Source organism: Mauremys mutica, chromosome 23 (assembly GCF_020497125.1).
Source record: "Mauremys mutica isolate MM-2020 ecotype Southern chromosome 23, ASM2049712v1, whole genome shotgun sequence".
NCBI classification, from domain to species: domain Eukaryota; kingdom Metazoa; phylum Chordata; order Testudines; family Geoemydidae; genus Mauremys; species Mauremys mutica.
The window spans coordinates 2,639,935-2,663,119 of NC_059094.1; the positions used below are offsets into that span (position 1 = coordinate 2,639,935).

At 51.5% G+C, this 23,185-nt stretch overlaps 1 protein-coding gene across 1 annotated transcript in view; it reads right to left on the bottom strand.

Moving 5' to 3' along the window:
* Positions 1–1,098: 1,098 nt before the first annotated feature.
* KDM1A (lysine demethylase 1A) overlaps positions 1,099–23,185 on the bottom strand; it is a 171,720-nt gene continuing 149,633 nt past the window's right edge. Inside the window, exons 18-20 of the mRNA XM_044997670.1 lie at positions 16,733–16,860; positions 3,589–3,735; positions 1,099–1,758 (exon numbers count right to left, since the gene is read on the bottom strand). Of these exons, the coding sequence (XP_044853605.1) occupies positions 1,573–1,758; positions 3,589–3,735; positions 16,733–16,860 (461 nt within the window). The 3' untranslated portion in view covers positions 1,099–1,572. The remainder of the gene's footprint in view (positions 1,759–3,588; positions 3,736–16,732; positions 16,861–23,185) is intronic.

The window sequence follows — 23,185 nt, forward strand, 5'->3', positions numbered from 1 at the left end:
CATTCCCATTTTGTTTGTAATTGGAGAACTCAAGAAATTTAACATCTGAAAGTGCGCTTAAAAGTTACCTAAAACCCAAACTTAGGTGTGCATGTGAATGATACTCAGAAGACCAAGGCCACCACGCAGAAGACTGTATAATTGAGAGATTTCTTGCCTTAGGTTTTATTACTTAAAAATTTCTCTCTCATGTTTCCTGGGTCCAGCTGTTCACAATAATCAACCTGACTCGCCTGAACCTGCAGCTCTCTTTTTGCAGTTGAAAGGGACCAGAAATGCTAATATTTTGTCTGTGTCTGAGACTGAAGCATGGAAGTAATTCTGTTAGAGAACTGAGGCCCAGATACACAAAAGGAACTTAGGTGCCTAGACTGGAATGACAATGGGACTCACAAAGCCAGGTTAGGTGCCCAGGCTCCCTATACAATGAACAGGGAGAGACAGACATCTAGGAAAGGGATCCACAAAAGACAGTATGCTAGATGGGGAGCTGCCTAAGCTAGCCAAAGGAGAGGCTGAGGAGAGGAATGTGTCCTAAGCCCCACCCCCTCAGGGGGTTAGGCACCTACATCCAGGTTGGAAGGAGGCACCTCTCAATGCTAGCAACGCTCACCTGGGAACCCCTCTCCTGAAGTCAGACTTTCTTGCAAGAAATGCAGGAGAATGAGCCACTGATGCATTCTCTCTGACAACTTTTAGCCCAGTGGCTAGAGAATATATCTGGGATGTGGGAGACCAGAATTCAATTTTTCCCCACCTCCCTTCTCAAGAGAGCACTCTAACCACTGAGCTATGGGATATTCTATTGTGGGGTTCCCTCAGTCTCGCCTGTTGAAGCTGTTCCATTTTGTATAAATACTTAAAACAGTTACCGGGGGGTGGGGGGCAAGGGAGAGAGAATGAATAATGCTGTGGCCTGGTGGTTAGGCTTCCAGTCCCCTGAATCAAAGACTATTTATTCCAAGTGAGAGATCACATTGCAGTGGCTTAAGGACTATTTTGGAGTGGTTCTGCGATGAGCATTACTTGTAACTCTGATTTTACTACTGAAGAAAAACAACTACACCAATTTAATTCTCAAATGAAAGAGGAAGAAAGGAACTTGGTGAAAACTTTATTTTTTTCAAAACAATCAAAAAAAGTTCACATAAGAGATGAATTCTACACTGTTACCAACAACAACCAGCTACTAGAGTCTGAAACCTTTTGTGCAATTACTGAACTGTGAATACGCCAGTAGGTTCTTTGTGCCAAAAGAAATCCAGCTAAACACCAGGAGCTTGGATTCCCAATGTATTTGCACTGCCATAGGAATTCCTGACCAGTTTGGCAGTAAGACACTGTATATATAGTCGGAAAAACAGACAGACAGGAATCTGTATACCAGGTGCATAGACAATAGTCAGATCATATTTCATAAGGCCATTCCAATGGGGTGATGCTATTAAGTGACTTCTGGCACAGTGCTTTCAGTGGCTACTGCTACAGACTATGAAGACATCTTGCTCCCAAAAACGAGTCCACAGCAAATGCATTATGAATCCATCGCTCCTCTGGCAGCTTGTATCTCCCTTATATGCTAGGGGCCTGTGGTGTGGGCACGCCAGGTGTAGCTTGGCGTGGCAGAGTGTACATGGCTCCAAGAAACTGGTCTGCAATACGTCCTGCTTCTCTCAGCCCACTCAGTAGAGCACCATGGACAGTTGCTGGGTAATTACGAATTGTGTGTTCTCCTGCGAAGAAGAGGCGAGGAATTGGCTGGGAAGAAGAACAAACAACACATTGTTAAGTGTCATATAGCTGACTTAGCTCAAGTTCTCTCTCATAAATGCTAGATTTCTCAGGCGAACTACTTAAAAATAAACATTTCTCCTAGTCACAGAGTTACTTCTGCTGCACGAAGCTGGTTTAGGTATGAACTAGATAATCTCAGGGAATGTTATAATCTTTCCTTCAACAAATGCCTCTTGACCAGAGGAGAATCCTCATCTGCCTCCCAACTATCACAAAAGACATCTATTGTGTTGAAGGGAACACTTTACTGCTAGCTGTCGAGGGAGCTGGGCATCAGAGCAAAAAGAAAGATTACCATAGAGTTTGGTTTTGAAGCCAGAAATTGGGCTGAGAGAGAACACAGAATGTTGTGTATTTAACATTGTGTGTTGATCATTTCTACACCACCACATCTGATTAAAGATCTGTCTACACAAACACTTACTGCACATCGAGCTGGGGTGTAAATCTACAGCGTTTCAGCATGCCACACACTAAGCATCCCCATTGACCCTGCTGCTGCTGCACACTAAAAGTTCACTAGTGAACACTGACATACTGTGCTTTGAATAAAGACAGAGGGGAAAAACCTGAGACAATTAACGGTTTGTACATTACAGTCTGTGGTGCAGACTATCCAGCAACATATCAGGGGCTAAACTAATGGATTTAACCAACCATAACAGTATTCAGAGGGACTAAATAAGACCCTGGTACTGGAGCCTCACCATGCTGTGTTCAGAAGCCCCCTGCTTTTAGGGATTTCACCATTTGCTCAATAGGTTAGCAGGAGACAGAACTTTCACTGTGGCTCCTAAGGTATGGACACTTCCCTAATTCCTTCTACTTTATCCCTTCACTCCTTACTTTGAAAACATTTTAAAATGATTCTTCGGAGGCATTTCTTGTAACTTATTACAACCCGTTCCTTCCCCCACTACACGATGTGGTTACATGTTACAGGGTGGCCCCTTGTTGCATCATGGCGAAGGTGGAGCTGAGTAGATATTTGTGTTGCAAATCTTTGTAATGTGCCTCAAGCAACTTGGGGGCTGGGAAGACACTTTGTGAATGACACTTATTTCTGTACATGCTTCCTGACAGGCAGAGGATGTACTAGACTGATTTGTGCTAATTTCCACACAGAACCTGTTATGGCATCATCTACCTCTCGGCTTTTTTCATGGAATAAGATGAGCCAAATTCTCTCTTTTACTTCTTGAACAGCAGGATTGGACTAAGAGCCAAGCACATTCACTGCCATCAGGCAGTTGAAACATTTTACTGCAAGAACAAGGTTCATTAGTAGAGCTGGTCAAAAAATTTTTGATGGAAGAGTTTTCAGGTGGAGAAAACAGTTTCAAACTCAAAACTTTTCTATTTTGATGAAAGTTTCAATGGAAAAAAGTGTGAAAACAAATCATTTCATCTTTTTCGTTTCAATAAGGTAAAAATGTTTTCTTTCAATCTTTATATTTAATATTGTATATTAGAATATGTTTATTATTATATATTTTATTATAATACTTTGACATAACCAAAATGAAATATCTTCATGTTTCCAAATGACATTTTTTTGAATTTCTCTTCAGGAGAAGTTTCAAAATTTTGACTTTTTTTCCAATTTAGAACAAAAACAAATTTAGAAATGTTGGATTTTCCCACAGGAAATTCTGTTTTCTGACCAGCTCTAATAGTTAGAGTGTATCTGGAGAATGGATGAATTACCGAATGCTCCTGTTTCACAAATGGCTTTTGAAATCCTATTATGTTCTCATGCCAGTCACTTCTAATTGCATTTGTAGATTCTCTCACCTGGGGAGCACCTGGAATGGCTGGTCCTGGAGTAATTGGCTGAGCCATCAAGTCATAATCATTTCCAGAAGACCCAGCCGCAACATAAGAATAGGACCCCCGGGCCCAAGGGTCAGCACGCCAACGAGATACCACCGTCTCTTTGGGCTAAGACAAGAAAAGAAGAGTGTTGTGTTGTCTATATCACTAGTTTTACATGAGTAAGTTACAGCAAGTAAAATAAGCATGAGGCCCTAATGCTACCACGGTGTGTGTCTGTATTTGTTTTCCTGTGTGTTAAGCAATATTTGCACCACAGTTGTCATGGATCAGGAAGCTCACTTCTGCAAATATTCTATCAAACACATTTCACAGGACAATAGTACAGAAACTCCACAGAAGAGAGAAGACTGGAATCGGATGTTTTGAACACAATCACAAAGCAGTGACTTAGCACCTGTTGAGAACTGCAATTCCCACACTGTCTGTGCACGGGAATAGAATTTATGCACTTAAAAATGCTACATGGTAGCACTTCCTACAATTGTCAATGAAAGCAAGAGCCCCTTCTGAGACTCATGAAGGATCTTAAGGATCTGCCTGATCGAACTCTTTTTGCCAGTTCTAGATCTGGGATGCCACATTATGACCCTGGCCCATTTTTAAATTAGAGGGCCATTACAGAAAAGACTTACTTTTTTTGTAACTGGTGTTCTTTGACATGCTTTGCTCATGTCCATTCCACATTAGGTGCGTGTGCTCGCCACATGCACCGGTGCTGGAAATTTTTCCCTCAGCAGTATCTGTAGGGGAGCAGCTCTGGCGCCCTCTGAAGTGGCACCCACATGGCACGATATAAGGGGCGCTGCTGGCTTCCCCCACCCTCAGTTCCTTTTTGCCAGACACTCCGACAGTGGGGAAGGAGGGCGGGTTGTGGAATGGACATGAGCAACACATCTCGAAGGACACCAGTTACAGAAAAGATAACTGTCTTTTCTTCTTCGAGTGCTTCCTCATGTCCATTCCACATTAGGTGACTCCCAGCAGTTCCCTTGGAGGCGGGTAGGAGTTCACGGCTGCGCAGATTGTAATACAACTCTGCCGAACCCAGTGTTGTCTCTGTCCTGCTGAGTGATGGTATAATCATTCGTAAACGTGTGGACCGAGGACCACATTGTGGCTTTAAAGATGTCCTGGATCGGGATGTGCACCAGGAAGGCCGCCAAAGGTGCATGCGCTCTAGTCGAATGGGCCCTGACAATTGGCAACGGCGGGACCTTTGCTAGCTCGTAACAGGTCTTTATGCAAGAGGTGATCCAGTTGGAAATCTTCTGCAAAGAAACTGGAAGGCCCTTCATGATGAAGAGCTCAGTCAATTTACGGAAAGGCTTGGTACGCTCCAGGTAAAAGGCCAAGGTCCTCCGGACATCCAGCGGATGCAGACACCTCTCCTCGGCAGTCTTGTGCGGCTTGGGACAGAACACAGGCAGAAACATGTCCTGGCTCATGTGGAAGGAAGATACCACCTTCGGTAGGAAGGCTTGGTGGGTCCGCAGCTGGACCATGTCCTTATAAAACACTGTATAAGGCGGTTCCCAAGGTCAAGGCCTTAATCTCTGAGACTCACCGCCACCAGGAAAGCGACCTTCCAGGATAAGTAGGAAAGGGAGCAGGAGCCCAGCGGCTTGAAAGGCAGGCCGGTGAGCCTGGAGAGGACCATGTTAAGGTCCCACTGCGGGAGAGGGGCCCATACCTGCGGGTAAATCCTCTTGAGGCCCCTCAGGAACCTGACAGTCATGTCATGAGAAAAGACTATCTGAACTTTGATCGGCTGGTGTAACACAGAGACGGCTGCAAGGTGCACTCTAATGGAAGAATGCGCCAGACCCTGGGTCCTGAGGTGCAGTAAGTAGTCCAAAATGGACTGCACTGAGGAATGTGAGGAAGAAAAGCCACGCTCCGACGCACAGCGGGAAAACCTCATCCACTTCGCCAAGTTAATCTCATGGATGGCTTCCTACTTCGGAGGAGGACCTGCTGGAAAAGGGGCCACTACCATGTTCATGAGCATGCCAAACCAGTGCTAGTGAGGCCACGCAGGGGTGATCACGATAAAAGACGGTTACTCACCTGTAGTAACTGTTGTTCTTCGAGATGTGTTGCTCCTATCCATTCCAGTTAGGTGTGCGCGCCGCGCGTGCACGGCATCTCTGAACTTTTTTTTACCCTAGCAACCCCGGCGGGCCGGCTAGCGCCCCCTGGAGTGGCGCCGCTATGGCGCCCATTATATACCTCAGCCGGCCCGTCCGCTCCTCAGTTCCTTCTTGCCGGCTACTCCGACAGTGGGGAAGGAGGGCGGGTCTGGAATGGATAGGAGCAACACATCTCGAAGAACAACAGTTACTACAGGTGAGTAACCGTCTTTTCTTCTTCGAGTGATTGCTCCTATGCATTCCAGTTAGGTGATTCCCAAGCCTTACCTAGGCGGTGGGGTCGGAGTGAGACGTGGCGGAGTATAATACCGCGGAGCCGAAGGCTGCGTCGTCTCGAGACTGCTGCACCAACGCGTAGTGGGAGGCGAAGGTGTGGACCGAAGACCAGGTGGCCGCTCGACAGATGTCTTGGAGTGGAACATTGGCCAGGAAGGCGGCCGACGAGGCGTGCGCCCTTGTCGAGTGAGCGGTGAGGCGGCATGGCGGCACGCGAGCAAGCTCGTAGCAGGTCCGAATACACGCAGTGACCCAGGAGGAAATTCTCTGGGAGGAGACCGGCTCACCCTTCATGCGGTCGGCGACGGCCACAAACAGCTGGGTCGAACGCCGGAAAGGCTTCGTCCGCTCGATGTAAAAGGCAAGCGCCCTACGGACGTCCAGGGTGTGAAGCTGTTGTTCCCGAGGCGAGGAATGCGGCTTCGGGAAGAAAACCGGGAGGAAGATCTCCTGGTTGAGGTGGAAGGCCGATACCACCTTGGGGAGGAAGGCCGGATGCGGTCGAAGCTGTACCTTGTCTGCATGGAAGACGGTGTAAGGTGGACCCACCGTTAGTGCGCGAAGCTCAGAGACTCGTCTCGCGGATGTAATGGCGACGAGGAAAGCTGTCTTCCAGGAGAGGTAGAGCAGGGAGCACGTGGCCAAGGGCTCGAAGGGGGGACCCATCAGCTTGGCCAGGACAAGGTTCAAATCCCAGGTCGGGGCAGGATGCCGCACCGGCGGGTACAAGCGGTCCAGGCCTTTAAGGAAGCGGGAAACCATCTGGTTGGAGAAGATGGACCGACCTTCCAGCGATGGACGAAAGGCGGACACTGCTGCCAGGTGAACCCTCAATGAGGAGACTGCAAGACCTTGCTCCTTAAGGTACCAAAGGTAGTCGAGGATGGTAGGTACCGGAACTATGAATGGATTCAGACTTCGCTGATCGCACCAAAGCGCGAACCTCTTCCACTTCGCTAGGTAAGTGGAGCGAGTGGAAGGCTTTCGACTCTCAAGCAGGACTTGCTGAACTGCCGCGGAACAGTCCCTCTCCACGTGGGTCAACCACTCAGGTACCAAGCTGTAAGATGGAGGGACTGCAGGTTCGGATGGCGGAGTCTGCCGAAGTCCTGGGTGATGAGGTCCGGCCACGACGGGAGGGGGATGGGATCCCGAACGGAGAGCTCGAGCAGCAGGGTGTACCAGTGCTGCCTCGGCCAGGCCGGCGCTATGAATATGACGTGGGCTCTGTCCCTTCGAAGCTTCAGGAGCACTCGGTGCACGAGCGGGAACGGAGGGAAGGCGTAGAGGAGGCGATCCGTCCAGGGGTAGAGGAAGGCGTCGGACAGGGAGCCTGGCGAGCGACCCTGGAATGAACAAAACAGGTGGCACTTCCTGTTCTCCCTGGAGGCGAATAGGTCTATCTGGGGAAACCCCCACCTCCGGAAGACTGTGTGGACGACATCTGGACGGAGGGACCACTCGTGGGAGAGGAACGACCTGCTGAGACGGTCGGCCAGCGTGTTCTGCACTCCCGGAAGAAAGGACGCTTGCAGGTGAATGGAGTGGGTCACGCAGAAGTCCTACAGGAGCATCGCCTCCCTGCAGAGGGGGGAGGAGCGTGCTCCGCCCTGTTTGTTCACATAGAACATTGCTGTTGTATTGTCCGTGAACACTGTCACACATCGGCCTTGCAGGTGGGGGCAGAAAGTTCGGCAGGCTAGACGGATCGCTCGCAGCTCGCGGACATTGATATGCAGGGCGAGCTCCTGGGTCGACCAGAGGCCTTGCGTGTGGAGATCGCCCAGGTGAGCCCCCCAACCGAGCGCCGAGGCGTCCGTGGTGAGCGTGGCGGACGGGCGCGGAGGGTGGAACGGGACCCCGGCACACACGATCTCCGGGTCGAGCCACCATCGGAGGGACTCGAGGGTCGCTCTGGAGACCATCACCACCATATCGATCGGGTCTCGATGCGGCTGGTACACCGACGCGAGCCAGGACTGGAACGGGCGGAAGTGGAGCCGCACGTACGCAGTCACATACGTGCATGCCGCCATGTGGCCCAGGAGGCGGAGGCAGGAGCGCACCGTCGTGGTCGGGAAGGTGACTAGGTCCATGATGAAGGCGACCATCGTCTGGTGGCGGGCGCGAGGGAGACAGGCCCTGGCTACGGTGGAGTCGAGGACCGCTCCGATGAACTCCACGCGCTGAGAAGGAATCAAAGTGGACTTCTCGGCGTTGATGAGGAGGCCGAGCCGCCGGAAGAGGGACCGGATCTCCGCCATCTGGCCCATCACGAGTTGTCGAGATTGTCCGCGAACCAGCCAGTCGTCTAGATACGGGTATACATGGATCTGACGACGGCGGAGGGCTGCGGCGACCACCGCCATGCATTTGGTAAAGACCCTCGGTGCGGTGGAGAGACCGAACGGCAACACAGCAAACTGGTAGTGGGTGTTGCCGACCACAAATCGGAGGTAACGTCGATGAGGAGGATAGATGGCGACATGGAAGTAAGCGTCCTTCATGTCGAGGGCGGCAAACCAATCTCCCGGATCCAGAGAGGGAATGATGGTCCCCAAGGTGACCATGCGAAACTTGGGCTTGAGCAGGTACTTGTTCAGCTCGCGAAGGTCCAGGACAGGACGTAGCCCGCCTTTCGCTTTGGGGATAAGGAAATAACGGGAGTAGAATCCCCTGCCCCGCCTGTCTTGAGGCACTGCTTCTATGGCACCCACGCTCAACAGAGTCTGGACCTCTTGTAAGAGGACTTGCTCGTGAGAGGGGTCCCTGAAGAGGGACAGGAAGGGTGGGTGGGAAGGCGGGGGCGAAACAAATTGCAGGCGGTATCCCGACTGGACTGTTTGCAGCACCCAGTTGTCCGTTGTTAATTGGGACCACGCCGAAAAGAAATGGGAAAGGCGGTTGTAAAATAAGGGGGTAGGATCCAGTAGGGAGAGAGATGGGCTGTCCTCGAGCGTCCCATCAAAAAGCAGGCTTGGCCCCCTGGGGGGCCTTGGACGAGGCCTGCCCCTGGTTCCGCCGATTGCCTGACGGACGACGGCGGTTCTGAGCCGGTCGCCGGTTAACATACGGCCGATAGCGCTGTTGGTAGCGGGAGGGTTGCGGCCGGAAGGGCCTGCGCTGTGTCGCCGGCGTGTGCATCCCGAGCGTACGGATGGCGATGCGACCGTCCTTCAGGGTCTGGATCCGAGAATCCGTCTTCTCGGAAAACAGACCCTGGGTGTCGAAGGGGAGGTCCTGGAGGGTATACTGCACCTCCGGCGGCAGGGTGGAGGACTGCAGCCAGGAGATGCGCCTCATCGTCACGCCGGATGCCAAGGTCCGAGCCCCGGAGTCCGCGGCGTCGAGGGCGGCCGTGATAGAGGACCTGGAGGACTTCTTTCCCTCGTCCAACAAGGCCGAGAACTCCTGGCGGGATGTTGATGGCAGGAGCTCCGTGAACTTCGCCAGGGACGTCAGGATGTCGAAGACGTACCTGGCGAGAAGGACTATGATGTTTGCAATACACATTTGTAAGCCCCCTGCGGAGTAGACCTTACGGCCGAGCAGGTCCATGCGTCGGGCGTCCTTGGACTTGGGCGCAGGGGCAGGTTGGCCGTGCCTCTCGCGGTCGTTGACGGATTGAACGACCAGGGAGTCCGGGGTTGGGTGGGAGTAGAGGTACTCATAGCCCGTTGGGGGGGCTGAGTACTTACGCTCGACCCCGCGTGCTGTGGGTTGAATGGAAGCGGGGGTCTGCCAGAGCGTAGTGGCATTTTTCTGAATTGTCCGTACAAAGGGCAACGCCACTCGGACGGGAGCGTCCGCGCCCACCACATTGGTGATCGGGTCCTCGTCCTCTTGGACCTCCGCGACGGGGAGACCCATGGCCGTCGCCACTCGGCGAAGCAGGTCCTGGAAGGCCCGAAGGTCAATGGGCGGGGGTTCGTTGGCCGCAGCACCTGCCACCGCCTCGTCCGGCGAGGACGATGAAGATATGCCCTGCACAATTGGCCCCGGCGCCGGGGCTGTTGGTTGAGCCTCCGCTGAGTCGTGCGGTGTGGCTGATTGGCGGTCCGGAGGAGCGGAGGGCTCGTGCGGAGGAGAGGGAGGCGGCCGGCTAACTGTCGCCTCGGGGACCCTGGTCCCGGTGGTCACATCCCGCAGAGGAAATGGGATGCCCTGCTCCTCATGATGCGCCCAGGGGACCCAGTAGCCCCACTGTTCATGATGGAGTCCTTGCGGGGTCGGCAACCGGTGGGCGGTATCATCCGCACCGGAGGCCACCGATGCTGGGCGGGATGGCCAAGGCGGTGCCGAGGCGCCGAGGGATTGAACCGCTGAAGACGGGAGTCCCTCCGCCGACGGCGCCGAGGGTCGATACGTGTATCGCCGGCAGGACGGCGATCGCCGGCTGCCGCGGTGCCGGGAGCTCGACCGGTGCCGGGAGCTCGATCAGAACCGGGATCTGCGGTGCCGGGAATGACTACGAGAGTCGCGGTGCCGTGAACGGTGCCGGGATGGAGACCTCCGGCGGTACCGACGGTACGGTGACCAGGACCTGGATCGGTGCCGGGAGTGCGACCGGTACCGAGATTGAGAGCGGTACCGGGACTCAGACCGGCGTCGGGATGGTGCTCGGTGCCGTGATGAGGAGCGGCGTCGAGATCCCGAACGACGGGACGGCGACCTGCGCCGGGACCGGGAACGGGACCGGGAGCGCCTTCCGTGCCGTTCGTCCAGAGAGGGCGGCCGTGTCATTCTGGCTGGTTTCCCCAGAGACAACAGCCCACACCGGCGATGCCGGGGGCCGGAGGCTCGGTGCATCTACGAGCCGGATCAGCTCACGTGCGGAGGAGAAAGTCTCCGGCGTCGATGGCAGCCTTGGCTCAACCACGGTCGGTGCCGGGGAGCGTGGCGATGCCGGACTCGACGGCGCTTGCGGTGCCGGAGTCGAGGGCCCAGGGCACGCTTTACGCACGGCCGCAGCCACTCTCGCGGCGTCCTCCGTGCGGGCCTTTGCCACTGCTTTCAACAGCTGTTGCTTGCCGGAAGGCGAAAGCGAGCGGTGCCGGGTCTTCTTAGCCGCCGGCTTAGGTACCGGGGCCGCGGTGCCGGAACGGCTCGGTGCCGTGGGTGCACTCTGCACCGAGGAAGCCCTCGGTGCCGGCGCGGACGGTGCCGGGGGTTGGAGGGACGCCTCCATAAGGAGCTGTTTTAGGCGAATGTCTCGCTCCTTACGGGTCCGCGGCTTGAATGCTGAACAGATAGCACACTTGTCCGTGCGATGTCCTTCGCCCAGGCAACGGAGGCAGGAGCCGTGAGGGTCACCAACCGGCATAGGCCTCTGGCACGCTGCGCAGGGCTTAAAGCCCGGTGCCTTGGGCATGAGCCCGCACCGGGGAAGGGAAGGGAGGAAATACCCCCCTTATCCTTACCTAAAATACTAACTAACTACTGAACTAACTATACTAACACTAAACAAACTATGTACAACAAGAAGTAGCGAGAGCTAGGGTTGTGGAGGACAGAGAGCACTCCACAGTTCCAACTGGCCGTCACGGGCGGTAAGAAGGAACTGAGGAGCGGACGGGCTGGCTGAGGTATATAATGGGCGCCATAGCGGCGCTACTCCAGGGGGCGCTAGCCGGCCCGCCGGGGTTGCTAGGGTAAAAAAAGTTCCGAGATGCCGTGCACGCACGGCGCGCACACCTAACTGGAATGCATAGGAGCAATCACTCGAAGAAGAACCTGTGCCTCGTCCCTCTTGATCTTTACTAAGACCCAGCTGACCAGAGCAATCGGAGGGAACGTGTACATTAGGTCCTCGGCACATGACAGGAGGAAGGCATCGGAGAGGGAGCCCTTGCTCAGGCCCTGCCGGGAGCAATACCGATGGCACTTTCTGTTTTGCCTGCTGGTAAACAGATCTACTTGGGGAGTTCCCCACCTCTGGAAGATCGTGCAGGCCACTGGTGGAGCAATCCCTCGTGGTGAGAGAAGTCCCTGCTGAGGTGATCTACTAGGGCATTCCTGATGCTGAGGAGGTGACCAGCTTCCAGATGGATGCCATGGCCAATGCAGAAGTCCCAGAGATGGAGAGCCTCTTGGCAGAGAGCTGACGGGCGCACTCCTCCTTGCCTGTTGATGTGGAACATCAAAACCATATTGTCCATTAGGACTCTCATCACTTTTCCCGACAGGTGCAGCAGGAAGCCCTTGTAGGCTAGCTGGACCACTCTGAGCTTCTTGACATGTGTAACGTTGTCTCCTCTGGAGTCCACGTCGCCTGGGTCTGGAGATGTCTGAGGTGTGCCCCCCAAATGAGGTCTGAAGCGTCCGATACTAGCTCGACAGATAGAGTGGGACTGTCTAACAGGACTACTTCCAGGATTTTCTTGTGATCAGTCCACCACTGCAGTGAGGTGAGAACCGCTGGAGGAATGGTTACGATCTTTTCCAGGTGGTTCCTGGATTGGGAATAGGTTGACGCCAGCCATTGCTGCAGGGGCCGCATGCAGAGCCTGGCATGGCAGACCATGTATGTTAAAGCTGCCATGTGGCCTAGCAGGTGCAGGCTGTTGTCAGGGGAACTGTGGACACTTTCATGATGAGGTCCATCAGGGCCTGAAACCTGTCTAACGACAGGAGCGCTCTCGCCCGGGTTAAGTCGATCATGGCCCCGATGAATTCTATCCTTTGAGCTGGAACTAACGTGGACTTTTTGTGGTTGACCAGTAGTCCCAAGGAGTGGCACATGGCTTGTAGTATAGTGATGTCGCGTTGGACCTGAGCCTTGTAGCTGCCTTAGGCCAGCTAGTCGTTGAGGTACAGGTAAACCTGGATATCCTGATGCCTGAGGTAGGCCGCAACTACCGCCATGCACCTGATAAACACCCTGGGTGCTGTAGCCAGGCCAAACAGAAGGACCACAAACTTGTAGTGGGCTGAACCAACTGTAAAACAGAGAAAGTGTGAATGTCCTGGGAAGATTGCTCCGTGAAAGTATGTGTCTTTCAGGTCGAGGGTGGCATACCAGTCTCCCGGATCCAGGGAGGGGATAATGGAGGCCAGGGAGACCATGCAAAACTTTAGTGTCCTTAGGTATCTGTTCAGGTCTTGCAGGTCCAGGAAGGGACACAGAGCACCCTTGGCCTTTGGGATCAGAAAATACCGGGAACAGAAACCCTTGTTCCGGTAAGGAGACAGGACCTCCTCCACTGCCCCCAGCTGTAAGAGCCCCTGAACCTCCTGCTTGAGAAAACTCTTGTGAGAAAGGTACCTGAAGAGCAACGGGGAGGGTGCGTGGGGGGGGGAAAAGGAAATAAACTGGGAGGGTGTATCTGTGCACAACCGTACTGAGGACCCAGTGGTCCGAAGTTATTGCTGACCACGCCAGGAGGAAAAAGGAAAGGCGGCTGCAAAAAATTGGGAACATTGGATCCAGGAAATAGACTGGTAGGTCATCCTCGGGTGTCCCTCAAAATGACTTTTTAGCTCCTTGCTTGGAGTGGGTCGAGCCCGACTGGGAAGAGGGTGGGGGCGGGTGGCTTGTGTGCAGTCTGTAGCCTTTGTGTGGCGGATCCTGCTGGGGTTGGCTCCCTTGCCTCTGGGGAAGTTGCGGTTTTAACCACTTACGGGCCGGGCCCAGAATGTAGAGCCCCAGGGTTTTTAGGATGGTTCGGGAGTCCTTCAGCCCATGTAATTTGTTGTCCATCTGCTCCGCAAACAGGCCCTGGCCATCGAAAAGGAGGTTCTGAATCAACTGTTGACTCTTGGAGGACAACCCAGAGAAGAGCAGCCAGGACGCTTGCTGCATGGAGATGGCAGATGCCATGGTGTGGGCGGCAGAGTCTGCTGCGTCAGATGCCGCTTGAAGGGCTGCCCTGGCAGCGCCCGTGCCTTCGTCGAGGATCGCCCGGTATTCTTTACCGGAACCTTCTGGGAGGGCATTCTCAAACTTGGCCGCGGTCTGCTACGTGTTAAAGTTGTAGCAGCCAAGGAAGGTCTGGCGTTTGGCCACCCTCAACTGTAAACTCAATGAGGAATAAAGTCCAGTCTCCTGGAGTCTGTATTTTTGGGGGTAGCTCTGGGTTGCCCCTGGCGTTCCCTGTGGTTAACTGCCTCAACCACCAGGGAATTTGGGGCAGGATGGGAATAAAGGTATTTATGCCCCTTAGCGGGGACAAAGTATTTACGCTCTGCCCATTTGGAAATGGGGGGGGCAGAGAGGAGGAGGTTTGCCACAAGATGCTGGATATCTTCAATACCCCTTCGTGAAGGGGAAGGGCGACCCTAGCAGAAGCTGCGGAGGAGAGGATGTAGAACAGGGAGTCCACTTGCTCTTCCCATTCCTCCGCTTGCAGGCCAAGGTTGGACGCGACCCTCTTCAACAGCTCCTGGTGCACTTCAGTGTCATCCTGCGGAACTGGGTGAGGGGCTCTATGATGGCCTCGTTCGGAGATGAGGAGGAGGAGGCCGGTACCGGGGGTTCCACAACACTCACTAGTGGTCCAGCAAGCTGTTCCCCTTGGTCCACATGGACTTGAAGGGTCCTTTCCTCTGGGGCCTCAAGCACCGTAGGGAGTTGAGTCGTCGAGGCCACAGGCCTGTCCAAGGCTCCCAACGCCGAGTGGGCAGGCTGGGAGGGCTGGGTGAACCTCCACAGGTTCCAGGGGTACCATGGGCAAGGCAACTGGGCAGGTTTCGGTACTGATGATGCAGGCAGCACCGAGGGTCTGGAAGGCTGCCCCACTGATATGGAGCTTTACTCCGTTCTGGAGCCATATCCGGAGCGATTGCTAGCTGGTGACCCGATCCACTGGAGCGGCGACACCATGCCTGGTGATAATCGCGATCACGTCTAGAGGAGGACCAGTCCAAGCAGGATGTGTGCCTCCATTGGGACCTTGGTGACTGGTGGCGCTCAGTGGATCTGTGATAGGAGACTGCCAATCCACGTCTTGTGCTTTGAGAGTGGTACCGGACAAGGAACGGGACCTGCAGGTCAACTGATCGTTCCCGGGATCTGTAATGGTGTTCTGATGATCTGCAGGGGCAGTCCTGACATTCCTGCTGGGAAGCGCATGCCTCTGTGGATCTGCACCAGGTAACTGGCGAGGTCCGCCTCGAATCCTGCTGCTGGTGCCCAAGGTCTGGTGATTGTAGAGGGCTCCAATGCGTCTGCCTCCCTAACTTGGAGGCATGATGGCTTTGAGCGGGTGACCGGTGGTGGGACATTCCCCGCAATGGGGAGCAGTACTGTTGAGGCAAGGGCAGATGGGAAGGTCCCAAGGCGGCCTTACCCCATGGTCTGGCCACTACCAGGGCTGGTGTGGGCGGCACCAGGAGCATCAGGATCTCCTGCACAGCCTGGAGCGCTTCAGGCATCGACGGCACCTGAAGCTGATGAAGGCCCACCTCTGTGTCCGGGTTTCTGGGCTCGACATGAGCTGAGGCCTGACTTCCCAATGGGGGAGATGAGCCACCCAGCGTGGGTCTTAGCACGCCCCCAGCCCTGTCCTTCCCCTTGCAGAGAGTAGGAGACTGTCCCCTACTGGCCTTCTCCGACTTCTTGGCCGGGGCCATTGATCAGTGCCGGCGGGGCACTACACACCGATGCCGCGGTGCTGGGTGCCAAGTCGGACCTTTGCTCTGGGGACGGAGTGAGTGCCGACTCTATCAGGAGCACTTTGAGTCTGTTTTCATGCTCTTAGTCCTAAGTTTAAAGGACTTGCAGATTTGACACATCACTTATGTGCCCTTCACCAAGGCACCCGAGACAGCTACTATGCAGATCGCTCATGGGCATGGGCCATTTGCAGCAATTGCAGGGCTTAAAGCCTGGGGACATGTCCCATCCCCCAGCTAAGTCCCTGATGGTACTAATAAAACTCCAGCTATTGCTAAGGGCTGGCTAACTAACTCAATTACTAACTATGTACACTAACTTTACAAGAACTCTAGTTTGCATGAACGAAGTCTAAGCAACACTAGTAAGAGCAGAGAACATTCCGTGCAGCATCACTGGCAGCAAGAAGGAACTGAGGGTGGGGGGAGCCAGCGGTGTCCTTTATACGCCATGCGGGTGCCACTCCAGAGGGTACCAGAGCTGCTCCACTACAGATACTGTTGACGAAAAAACTTCTGGCACCGGTGCATAGGGTGAGCACACACACCTAATATGGAATGGACATGAGCAAGCACTCGAAGGAGAATCTGATATTGTGATAAATTTATCAAAGATGTAAACGTTGTGCTGGTCAGTTAATACATTTAGCACAGAGGATCCTATTTGTCGTTCTTTCACAGAAATTGCTATCCTTGCCCCGATCCTAGTCCAAAGATAGAATTCCTGAATTAATTTATTACATCTGCCGATTTTAGTTTACACAATTTTAAGACTTGTCAGATTAAGTGTGGCCCTGGAGAATGAACAATTCAAAACCCGTCTAAAGTCCTATAATGTCTCTGACATTTTGAAAAATGGTTATGGTTTTGATAGATTCACTCCATTAACAGGTCCTAGAAAAGAACAGCTGGCACTCCCATATACCATGGAGGCATTCAAACACTGGTGCAAAGAGTGGCATAAATACCTAGCACAGACAGGTAGATAATACAATCAATTATCTAGGATTCTTATATTTTCTAGGACTCAGAGACTGATGTACAAAACAGAGTGTGAGTAGTACCTGGGGAACAGCACTGCTGCCAAAGATGCCTTTGAGAATTGCAAGGCAGCGCCCAACAATGACATCATCACTGATGTTTTCCATGATCCCAGCTGCTTCTCCTGCTACTAAGGCCAAGAGAATTGGAGCTAAGGAGGAGGAAGAACAATGCATCAAAGTGCTGGTAGATTTTTTTTTTTAAAATATGAGTAAAGTACTTAAACTTAGAAAAATGTGGAACAGAACCTAAATTTTCAGGACAAACCAAACCCAACAAAATTACAAAAATGGCTTTAAGTCACCAAGAGCCAGGTAAACCACCACAGTGCAAATACTTCACTTTGAAATAAGTGAGATGAGGTTACATTATAATTAAAATGGACATTTTGTTAGTTTCTTAGCCAGGACAATTCGAATGACTGGAATGTTAAAAAAATCACTGTTTATAACCTGCTTAGAAAGGATTAAGTTGGTAAAAGAGATGGAGGTGGCCCTCATTAAAGACACCATGGCTTTTTAAAAATGGGAAATCATGGGGTGTGTCTAGTGGGGCTCCACGGGGACTGGTACTAGGCCTGACACTAGTCAACATTTTTATGAATGATCTGGAATTAAAGACAAAATCATTGACGACACAGACTGGCAGAGTGGTAAACAATGATGAAGACAGGACTGTCATACAGAGTGATCTGGATTGCTTAGTAAAAGGAAGTTATTTACCCTTTTGTAACAGGAGTTCTTTGAGATGTGTTTTCCCTACCTGTATTCCACTGTGGATGTGTGTGTACTCCATGCACTTGAGACTAGAGAATCCTAGCAAGTAGTGTCTGTTAGTCTGCATCTATGCCCCTGCTTGCCTCAGTAAGTGCTGAGGGCATAATGGGGGATGCAGACCAATAACTCTCCAGTTCTTCTTCTTACTGTGAATCAGAGAAGATCTGAAGCAAAAGGCAGGTAGTGGAATACAGATAGGGACCATACATCTCAAAGAACTCCCGTTACAAAGGGTAACTAACTCTCCTTTTCTCCTTTTCAAGTGCTGGTCCCTCTGTGTATTCCACTGTGGGTGACTGACAAGCAGTACTCAGAGGAGGGTGCATGTATATAGGTGGTTTGACTGCTTGTAGAACTGCTGTCCCAAAGGATGAGTCAGCAGAGGAGGCTTGGACCAAAATGTGATGTCTCCTGCATGGATGGAACCATACTGCTGCCTTGCAAACATCAAGCAGAGATATTTCTTGAAGTGATGCTACTAAGGCTGCCTAAGTTCTCAGGGAGTGAGCTCACTCCCTATGTGGTGTAGGAAGGTGATACAATAAGATACAGCCAGAGATCCACTTGGAGACCCTCTGGTAGGAAACAGATTGTCCTTGGCCTCATTCCGCTTTGGCAAGAAACAGCCTAGGTGACTTTCTGTTCTGTTTTGTTCTCCATCAGTAAAATGCCAAAGGTCATCTCACATTGAAGGAGCAGTCTTTTCTCAATGTGGGAGGTATGGGGCTTTAAAAAGAACACAGGTAAATGGTGTCAAGTATCAGAGGGGTAGCCGTGTTAGTCTGGATCTGTAAAAAGCGATAGTGTCCTGTGGCACCTTATAGACTAACAGAAGTATTGGAGCATAAGCTTTCGTGGGTGAATACTCTTGCATCTGACAAAGTGAGTATTCACCCACGAAAGCTTATGCTCCAATATGTCTGTTAGTCGATAAGGTGCCACAGGACTCTTTGTTGCTTTTTATAGGTAAGTGAATAGTCTAGTTTATGTGGAATTCCAAATCATCTTTAGGGATGATAATTTTGAATGCAGTCATAATGAGACCTGGTCTTTATGAAATACAGGAGGGTCTGCCATTAGGGCTCCCAGTTCACCTATCCCTCTGACTGAGATGATGGCAACAAGGAAAGCAACCTTCATAGACAGGTGAAGCATCAAAGAGGTAGCCAGGGGTTTAAATACTAACTTAAGGTCCAACCAAGGGGTTGTTTTATTACTGGTGGGAAAGTTCTAATTCAGCCCTTTAAGAACCGAGAGATGAACCTATACTGAGCTAAGGGAAAGACCTGTCATCTTGAGGGTAAGGAGGTAATCTACAAGAACTGTTTGATAAGTTTTGAAATAAACGTTCTAGGTCTGACACCCAACCAAATACAAAGCATGAGGTGAAGAGCTTCTGGGCTGAGATGCCTGCCCTCGCCTTTCTCTTGAATCAAGAGGTCCGGGAAGGGATGAATGCTGATGGATGGCCTGACATATGCAGGAGACCTGGGAACCAGAACTGCCTGGGCCATTTGGGCACAAGAATAACTCATGCTGTGTCCTGTTGAATGTTCTGCAGTACTCGAGAAAGCAGAAGGATAGGCGGAAAGGCATAGTTCAAACTGTCTGTCCAAGGGACTAGGAGAGCGTTATCTCTAAAACAGTATGTGCTGCATTTCCTGTTTGCCTGCAATTAGAACAGGTCCTGAGGAAGGGTTCCCCACTGAGAGAATATGCTGTTCACCACTGAGCTCATAGAATCATAGAATCTCAGGGTTGGAAGGGACCTCAGGAGGTCATCTAGTCCAACCCCCTACTCAAAGCAGGACCAAACCCAACTAAATCATCCCAGCCAGGGCTTTGGCAAGCCTGACCTTAAAAACCTCTAAGGAAGGAGATTCCACTACCTCCTAGGTAACCCATTCCAGTTCTTCACCACCCTACTAGTGAAAAAGTTTTTCCTAATGTCCAACCTAAATCTCCCCCTCTGCAACTTGAGACCATTACTCCTTGTTCTGTCATCTTCTACCACTGAGAACAGTCTAGATCCATCCAGCTGTGTAACTTCTACTCATAGTCAGTGGCAAAGTGCTAGCTGAGTCTGTCTGCCAGCAAAATCTGGGCTCCTGGGAGGTTCTGAAAGGGTGAAGTGGTTCTCTATATACCAGTTCCATAAACCGACTGCTTCTATACACAGGGGAATGGATCTCGCTCCTCCCTGGTTTTTAAGGTAGATTACAGTTGTCGTATTGTCTGATTTATGAGAATGTGATGAGACTGGATTAATGGCATGCTTGTCAGACTGCTCTGAATTCCAGGAGATTTACGTGCATTCTGGTTTCCAAGGGCATCCAAGTGTGACCATCTGCTGTGTGATCATCCATGAGTTGGCTCCATACAAAGAGGCATCTGTGATTACTGCCCTGTTGGGTGTGGGGGACAGGAAATGAATGCCCATGCACACTTGTGCACAAGCTTTCCACCAGCTCAGAGACACTCTTACCTTGATGGGGATTGTCACTGAAGTATTCATGCTGTATCTGCTTGGGACATATACAGTCTGAAGCCAACCCTGTTGGCAGCGGAGGTAGAGTCTAGCGAATGGCATTATGTAAGTACATGATGTCATGTGAACCAAGAGAGAACGGCAAATCCAGACTGATGTCCATGGGTTATGCATAATCTGACCTATCAGCCCGCTTCTGACTTTGAATCTGTCCGTAGAGAGATAAGCTTCTGCCCTGAGTGAGTTTAAGGTTGCTCCTATGAAATCTATAGGCTAGGTTTGAGCCAACAGACTTTTCCATGTTCACAGAAATTCCCAAGGATGGTAGGAGACAAAGCAGAGACACCCTTCTGTGGGAAGGGTGAATATCAACATGAAAGCATGCGTCCTTCATATCGAGAACTGTGAACCATGTCTTTCTAGTGCTGGTATTATCGATGCCAAGGTAACCATGTGAAATTTTATCTTGCACTAAAGATACAGACTTGGGTACCACTGGTTCTGAGGGGGGGGGGGTGTCTCCATTTGAATCGATAAAACTGGTAGTAGGAGACTCTTGAGCTCATTTAGGCTGATTTACCTCAGTGGGGGGAAGATTGTGCCAGTGGTACACATCTGACTATCTTGATGATGAGAGTCCAGTTCCATTGGCAGTAGCATCGGTACCTATGTTGGGAAGCCACAGCTAGTGGACGGAATCAGAGATGAACTTCTACCTGGTGAAGGGTGGACCTGACAATAGGAGAGATTACAGATCCAGGAAGATGGAGACATTGGAGCCTTAGAAGGCTGTAGCTTGTTGCCTCATGCTGCCAGAGTCAGTGTAAAGGGACTCTTAGTAATCAGTGGTTCCTTACATGGCTGACGCACTACCGCCCATGAAGGAGCCTCTGACCATGTGGTCATCGTCAGTATTGATGGTTCTTGATCTTTGGCTCCCTGTGCTTAGTTGGCAGCATAATCGATGATGATGCAGGAAGCAATACTGAAGAAGCCGTGCTCTTACGCGCCTTCTGATCATGGCTACAAGGCTTAGGAAGACCTAAATCCTTGTGTCCTGGGTGCAAGGACTCACCCTACCTGGGTGGAGTTACTTAAGGATCCCTTCTCTTAAATATAAGAGGGGATCTATTTTTATGCCTATGAGAGCGTCTTTTACTCTTGTGAGAAGGCCCAGCCAAAGGGTCCTTTGCTCTAGTCATTCCCATTCCTGAGTCAGACATCGAGCTAGGTGGTGCTCTCCTCTATGTCTCAGGTCAATATACAGAGGGATTCTCTCCGGCCTGGAGCTGACTAGGGCCTAATGGAACGTTCCATTAGGTGCTTCCAAAGGTGGAGTTCTTGTGCCTCACATGTTCAGCTGGGAAAGGAGCAGCCAGTACTGCACTTAGCAGAGATATGAGCTTCTCTGAGGTAGCAGAGGCACACTGGTGATCATCACTGACCGAAAAGGAGTAGGGGCAGGAGAAGCCATTCTTAAAGCCTGGGCATAATCTAAGTCCCTCACTGGGTAACAAATGCTGATGAGTGGCCAGGATGTATGTAGGAGGTTTGGGAATCAGAACTGCTTGGTGTCAAGTATCAGAGGGGTAGCCGTGTTAGTCTGGATCTGTAAGAGCAGCAAAAAGTCTTGTGGCACCTTATAGACTAACAGACGTTTTGCAGCATGAGCTTTCGTGGGTGAATACCCACTTCATCGGATGCAAGTAGTGGAAATTTCCAGGGGCAGGTATATATATGCAAGCAGGAAGCAAGCTAGAGATAACGAGGTTAGTTCAATCAGGGAGGATGAGGCCCTGTTCTAGTAGTTGAGGTGTGAAAACCAAGGGAGGAGAAACTGGTTCTGTAGCTGGCCAGCCATTCACAGTCTTTGTTTAATCCTGAGCTGATGGTGTCAAATTTGCAGATGAACTGAAGCTCAGCAGTTTCGCTTTGAAGTCTGGTCCTGAAGTTTTTTTGCTGCAGGATGGCCACCTTAAGATCTGCTATTGTGTGGCCAGGGAGGCTGAAGTGTTCTCCTACAGGTTTTTGTATATTGCCATTCCTAATATCTGATTTGTGTCCATTTATCCTTTTCCGTAGAGACTGTCCAGTTTGGCCGATGTACATAGCAGAGGGGCATTGCTGGCATATGATGGCGTATATTACATTGGTGGACGTGCAGGTGAATGAACCAGTGATGGTGTGGCTGATCTGGTTAGGTCCTGTGATAGTGTCACTGGTGTAGATATGTGGGCAGAGTTGGCATCGAGGTTTGTTGCATGGATTGGTTCCTGAGCTAGAGTTACTATGGTGCAGTGTGCAGTTACTGGTGAGAATATGCTTCAGGTTGGCAGGTTGTCTGTGGGCGAGGACTGGCCTGCCACCCAAGGCCTGTGAAAGTGAGGGATCATTGTCCAGGATGGGTTGTAGATCCCTGATGATGCGTTGGAGGGGTTTTCGCTGGGGACTGTATGTGATGGCCAGTGGAGTCCTGTTGGTTTCTTTCTTGGGTTTGTCTTGCAGTAGGAGGCTTCTGGGTACACGTCTGGCTCTGTTGATCTGATCAAGAAAGAAACCAACAGGACTCCACTGGCCATCACATACAAAAACTTCAGGACCAGACTTCAAAGCGAAACTGCTGAGCTTCAGTTCATCTGCAAATTTGACACCATCAGCTCAGGATTAAACAAAGACTGTGAATGGCTTGCCAACTACAGAACCAGTTTCTCCTCCCTTGGTTTTCACACCTCAACTGCTAGAACAGGGCCTCATCCTCCCTGATTGAACTAACCTCGTTATCTCTAGCTTGCTTCTTGCTTGCATATATATACCTGCCCCTGGAAATTTCCAGTACTTGCATTCGAAGAAGTGGGTATTAACCCATGAAAGCTCATGCTGCAAAACGTCTGTTAGTCTATAAGGTGCCACAGGATTCTTTGCTGCTCTTACAGAACTGCTTGGGCCATTTGAGCAGGGTGAGAATGACTCATGTTCTGTCCTGCTGAATCTTCTGCAGTACTTGAGGAAGGGTGGGGATTCTTACTAACTACTATGTCAAATTCAGCAGTAAGGAGGAACTGAGGAAGCATCAGTCTGTTTCACCCCTTATGCCCTTGGCACAGACCACAAGGAGAGCAGGGATGCTGGCACAGACCAACAGACACTACTTGCTAGAATTTTCTGGTCTCAGGTGCACTGAGATTATGAATACACACAGGGACCAGCACTCA